General features: G+C 39.3%; 1 protein-coding gene across 1 annotated transcript; it reads right to left on the bottom strand.

Moving 5' to 3' along the window:
- Positions 1–259: 259 nt before the first annotated feature.
- On the bottom strand, positions 260–3704 carry LOC147847341 (protein NARROW LEAF 1-like). The gene is made up of 5 exons (XM_087339304.1): positions 3033–3704; positions 2563–2709; positions 1874–2114; positions 1250–1753; positions 260–1149 (listed from the first exon to the last, which is right to left on the bottom strand). The coding sequence occupies exons 1-5, from the start codon at positions 3588–3590 to the stop codon at positions 743–745; spliced, it is 1857 nt and encodes a 618-aa protein (XP_087195430.1). The 5' UTR covers positions 3591–3704; the 3' UTR covers positions 260–742.
- Positions 3705–5384: the final 1680 nt, after the last annotated feature.

The following is a 5384-nucleotide window of genomic DNA, read 5'->3' as shown; positions in this document are numbered from 1 at the left end:
AATCAAGTGTCAAAATGGGATGCATTTGTTAAAAGCCACATCAATAGCACGTGCAATTAGAGCAAGTCTAATGAGCTATAAAATAATTGTTACTAAGAGTCCTCTATGCAATTCCTTTTTTGAGTTATAACCAAAGGGTTAGAAACCCAAGGAAAACTCTTGCACATCCCTAGATTGTGATGTGGATGGATGGCTTTTTATTTCTATATTCAATAACATCAAACCTATGACAAACTAGAATTGCAATAGTAGAAGACTAAAATTGCAATAGTAGAAGAGAACCTCGACTTTGTCCATAGGACATTAGGCGTTTTTTGTGCATATTTCACAATTTTAGTACTATGTTTGGGCAAGGTTTCAAGTTTACTTGCAAATTTGTCCCTTGTTTTTAGAAATACAAGGTTATAATAAAATATGTGAGTTCCTAAGATAAGATGAAACTTGACACTCCAATGTCTTCATCAAAGTTTGGGCAAGGTTCAAACTTCAAGTATGTTCTTTATCTACCACACCAATTCCGAAGAGTTCATGTTGTTGGCTTTGAGGTGTTATTAGAGTTTGAACAAAGCTTATGCTTCCTTGCAATTTAGCAAGCCTTTAGATCTCTTGACATAATCATACACACATGGGGTTGGACTTAAGACTTGTACTTTGGAAAGTTATTACAATGGTATGTATTTATAAAATGCACTCACATAACATGTACAGGAAAACATCGAGTTTTTAATCCTATAATAAGCAATCAAGCATTATCACTAAGAGAATCTTGGTCATTTTCTCTTAAATGCATCCCTATTGAACTTAAGTGCAAACCCATGGAAAACTCTTCCACATCCTTATAAGTCTTGGATGTAGATGGGTCTTTAGTAACATCATCCACACTAGTTTTGTATGTGGAAGCTTCTTTACTTCCATTGTCAATAAGATCGACCAATATTGTTACAAGATGCTCGTTTTCATTGTTCTTGTGAACAAAACCGAAATCCGTTTCACACATGCTCTCACCAAGCTGATTGTCACTATCCATCGATTCGGAATTCTTAACCAAACCTTGTGATGGCACGACCAAACCTTGACATGGCACCACCTCGTGGCTATTGGTTAAGACACGCCCCAATACTCGATGATGTCCACACTCTTGACAAGCAACTACATTTGCTCATAAAAACACCGTAGAAGTACACAAGATTAGAACGGCAAGAGAACTACAACAACCACTACGCAACACACATGAAACACGCAATCGTACCCGCTAGATCGGCATTGCTTGTTATTAGAGAGAGTTGAAGAAGGTCCAGGAGACGGGCGAGATCGACTCCGCTCGTCCAACTCTCGGGACCATGTCCAATGCACAACTTAAGACGGCCTCGATTGGCTAGTGTTCCTCCCCATATCATCCCTACGGGCCTCGGCCTTTGGCCGGTCCCCTCCATTAGGAGAATCAAGCTCCCGCTATCACCTTCGAGATCAAATGCTCGCTTATTCTTGCCGACGATGACAAAATCCGTGAATAAGCACAGCCCCTTTTCGTCCTCATATTCGAGAGCATATGCCATAATGCGGCCCTTTGTGATCCCCGAGCTCCGGCCTACTTTTACTACCTGCCTCCCCACAATGCTTCCTACAGGAGCTTCAAGATCTATAGCCATGACCTCTCCCATATCCCCTAGGCCGTTCACGGTAGTCGTCACCCTTGACATATCGAAACATTCATCGAATGGTATGAAGGCTCCGTCGGCCCTAACAAATGTCTCTGGAATGACAATGACGATGTAAATAGCGATGAACAATGATCAAAAGCACGCGTGGAGAAGTAAACCCTAAACCCTAAACCCTAAACCGGAAGAACGATAGAAGGGTAGTTCGACCGAACCTGGATTCATGCTCGCAAAAATTCCGTACCATAAGTTGTCAGTTATGAAGGAGGTAGCCCTCTCGACAGCCCCAATGTATATGCCGGGCCCGAGGTTCGGCGGCAATGGATGGTACATTTTCTGGTTAGGATAGTCCAAATCCACTGCAATGCGCCGATTCGTCAGGAAACCGACTTGTCGAGTGCCTATCTTGCTTTGGACGATCGCTCCCAGGGTCCCATATGTGTCCTGGCTTGCCACCTATAATAAGCATAGATAATGATTTCATGTGTTTAATTTATTTGAAAATTCGAAAGCCTATTAATCAAGAAGATTGTGTCCATATACATTCAATCTTCATGTGAATCAATTAGCTACAACTAAATTTGGGAAACTCAGATTTTCATGAGTGACCACAACTCAAACTAGTTGCATTTAAAGCAATATATGTATGCAATTATGTATCTAGGACCATTTTAGCCCCTCTCTCTTTCTTTTAAAATATATTTTGAAAAACTCTTTGGATTCAGAAACACAAGTTTCTCTTTTGTGAGAGGGCATACTTTTGTTCTTCGAATTTCGTAGATGTTGTTGCACAAGCTTGCCGAGTTTATGTGATCGATATGGTCTATTATTCACCAAGAAAGATTGGCTCCCAACTTACTTCCCAAGAATGCAAAATGGTGAAACATTTGGCGAGAGTTGTTACCTGGGAACCGGGGCCTATATGGGTGTCATTTCCTTGTAAACCTTGGACCAACTCTGTATGTAGTTGCTCCTTGGGTGCGGTAACTGGACTAGTCCCATAGTAAGAGAATTCGACAACATCGACATCACACCATAAACCATTCGGCCCCTGTCAAGCGCACGAAGAGATCATTATTAACGTTTCCAAGTGCAAATGTTGTAGATTTAAAGAAAAGAAATGGGGGGTTGGGGGGGCACCTAAACTTGACACCTACTACACATCTTATAAGTAGAGCCCATGAAAACCCAACAAGAAAACTTCCATGACAACCCAACAAGAAAACTTTCATTTCAATATACGGATCGATTGATAGGATTAATATTAGCGATGCCATCATTATTCCGGTATGTGGACATGAATATATATATATATATACATATTATCATGGAAATTCGATTACATTGCTATTTGGCGTGTGACGATTCACACACCTCAAGCACGGTCGGAAGCACCTCACATTGTTGGAGCCATTCTTTATGGACTTTGTGGGCAACGAATACAAGAATGGCAGGGAGATCGGTGAGCTCTCCATTGCGGCTCCGGAAGCCGATCGCCGTGCCGAGGCTAAATCGCCGGAGTAGCTTACTATGGAATGCTCGTATGGTCATTAGCTCAATTAGGGTGCATGCATGTCTGTACTGTTGCAATCCTTCAGGTGCGTTATGAGTAGAGTTATGGTGATCAAGATTGGGTATGAAGTCAAGGACATTGTGGTCTTGAGGCATGTGGGAGCTAAGGTGGGCATGGAATTGTGCCCGCAAACCGCTAAAGTAGGCGGCCCTGTCGTCTGCAGTTCCGCGGACACATAGGGCCGGCAATGCAAGCGGCCACTGGAAATACCTTGTGTTGGATACTTCATGCGGAGGTGCGCCGAAACTATTGGTTGGAGTATCCGACAACTGAAGGTAGCATGGTGTAGTGATATTGTTGACAGGGACATCCGAATCGTACAATGGCATCGGAGCAGACAATCGGTGCGGCATGATCATGATCACACGGAGGTCTCCATGATCATTGGATTGTTTATATGTAAAGAGCACAAGAAGACTAGGGTGGTAGAAAATGAATATGCGTGGTCATGCATTGAATGTAATGGTTCGGGAGGTTTCAAAAGTAAGGAGTGCTCAAAAGGGTGTGGCATACATATTGATATATATATATATATATATATATATATATATATATATATATATATATAGATAGATAGATAGGTTTATAATAATAATAATGATAATTTTTATTCCTATTTTTTACATTGCTTTTAGTGCTTTTTTTTTGCTTGCTTTGTAAGTGTGCACACTGCATACTAGATTGATTTTGCTTTTTTTTACTTGACCCTTTATGTCTTTCTTGTACGTGTCTTTATATGCTAGTTTATAGCCCCACATGCTAGATTCCTCTTGTCTTCTCCTTCCTCTTAATGTGGGTTTTGATTGCTTAGTTTTTGGGACAACCCAATGTCTTACCCTGAACAACATCATGTGATCGTCGATGGGATCATTGATTGATTGGGTTTTTTTTTCAAATGACACCTTGGCACATAGTTCGGTCAATTTGCACCGACCGTAAAACAAAAAGTTTCAAACTCCAAACTAATGGTTGAGAAGCTGAAGTGCCAATATTGTTTCCTTTACTCGTTGGATGTCATTTGTGTACTTATGTGCATTTGGATACACACAAGAATGTGAGGTGTGAAGCGATGCCCATGACCTTGGGGTGTATGGTGTCAACAAATACCTACTATTGGATTAAGATGCAATTGCAACACAAAATGTATGCAACTAAACTTCAACTAGGTTATCACTATCCATTCACACACACACACAAATCTTCACAACTTCATTTTCGTTAGATGGAAGACATCAAAGACACTAGGTGTTGAGTTTACCTTAACTAGGTCACTTTCTCACAAATTTGGTTCTTAGTTTGTTGTTTTGATTTGATGTACAATCTCGTTCTACTCATTCTTTAGTTTGTGCCAAACTTGTAGCAATAGAAATTTGTTTACATATTCGTCTAAGGCAAGGTTTATTTATGTAGCATGAAAAACCTTGTAGATGGGAGTAACATTGCATGGTAAATGTGGTTTGTTGAACAAAGATGCACAATGAAGATTAAATGGAAAACGTCATCGCTACAGAGAGATTAATAATCTAACGAATTTCTTTAAAAGAGCAGTTATTGATACATAATCTACATTATTCTTGCATAATTTCCATAAATAATCGTTGCTAGCAAAATCCATAAATGTTTTTATTTTTAAAGAGAAATAGATGAAACTTGATTTTATCAATGATAATGTTAGACTAATATCTTTGTTTATGTTGTTCTTCAAGGATCTAATGGGGATTTTTTATTTACATTGTTAAAACTAATATGTTGTAATCAAATGGAGATGTGTATATGCATGATTTGATCATGATTATTAAACGTGATGATAATTGACGTTTTGTTTTGCATGCTTGTTGATGATAATGAAATGATTTGCATTGATTTGAATCTTGATTTGACAGGTTATAAGAATGGGGTATAACATCAATTACAAATGTTACATTTCTATTTGATGGTATGATATACACAAAAATCAAGAAAGCTCCTTAATGCTTTCACCAAAACATTCTACAATGTATTGATGTGGATGTGGTCTTGAGAGTGATCGGTTGCATGGATATCACTTCATGGTTGCATGAGTTCACAAGCAATAAATCATCATAACTCGACTTAGAGCCTCACTCTTAAAGGGTGTATTGCCACTTTTTGATTCATTGCTTGTGTTTTAGAAC

Source organism: Azolla caroliniana, unplaced genomic scaffold (genome assembly GCF_043228905.1).
Source record: "Azolla caroliniana isolate FFs.n. ecotype wild unplaced genomic scaffold, voAzoCaro1.0.p SCAF_1157, whole genome shotgun sequence".
Taxonomy (NCBI): domain Eukaryota; kingdom Viridiplantae; phylum Streptophyta; class Polypodiopsida; order Salviniales; family Salviniaceae; genus Azolla; species Azolla caroliniana.
This window is presented reverse-complemented; position numbering and strand designations above follow the sequence as displayed.

Coding starts and splice junctions, on each gene's coding strand:
- LOC147847341 (XM_087339304.1), bottom strand. CDS start 3,590: ATGATCATGCCGCACCGATTGTCTGCTCCGATGCCATTGTACGATTCG. Junction 1,754..1,873: donor TTTTGCGAGCATGAATCCAG/GTTCGGTCGAAC, acceptor TTGTCATTCCAG/AGACATTTGTTAGGGCCGAC. Junction 1,150..1,249: donor AAGCAATGCCGATCTAGCGG/GTACGATTGCGT, acceptor GAGCAAATGTAG/TTGCTTGTCAAGAGTGTGGA.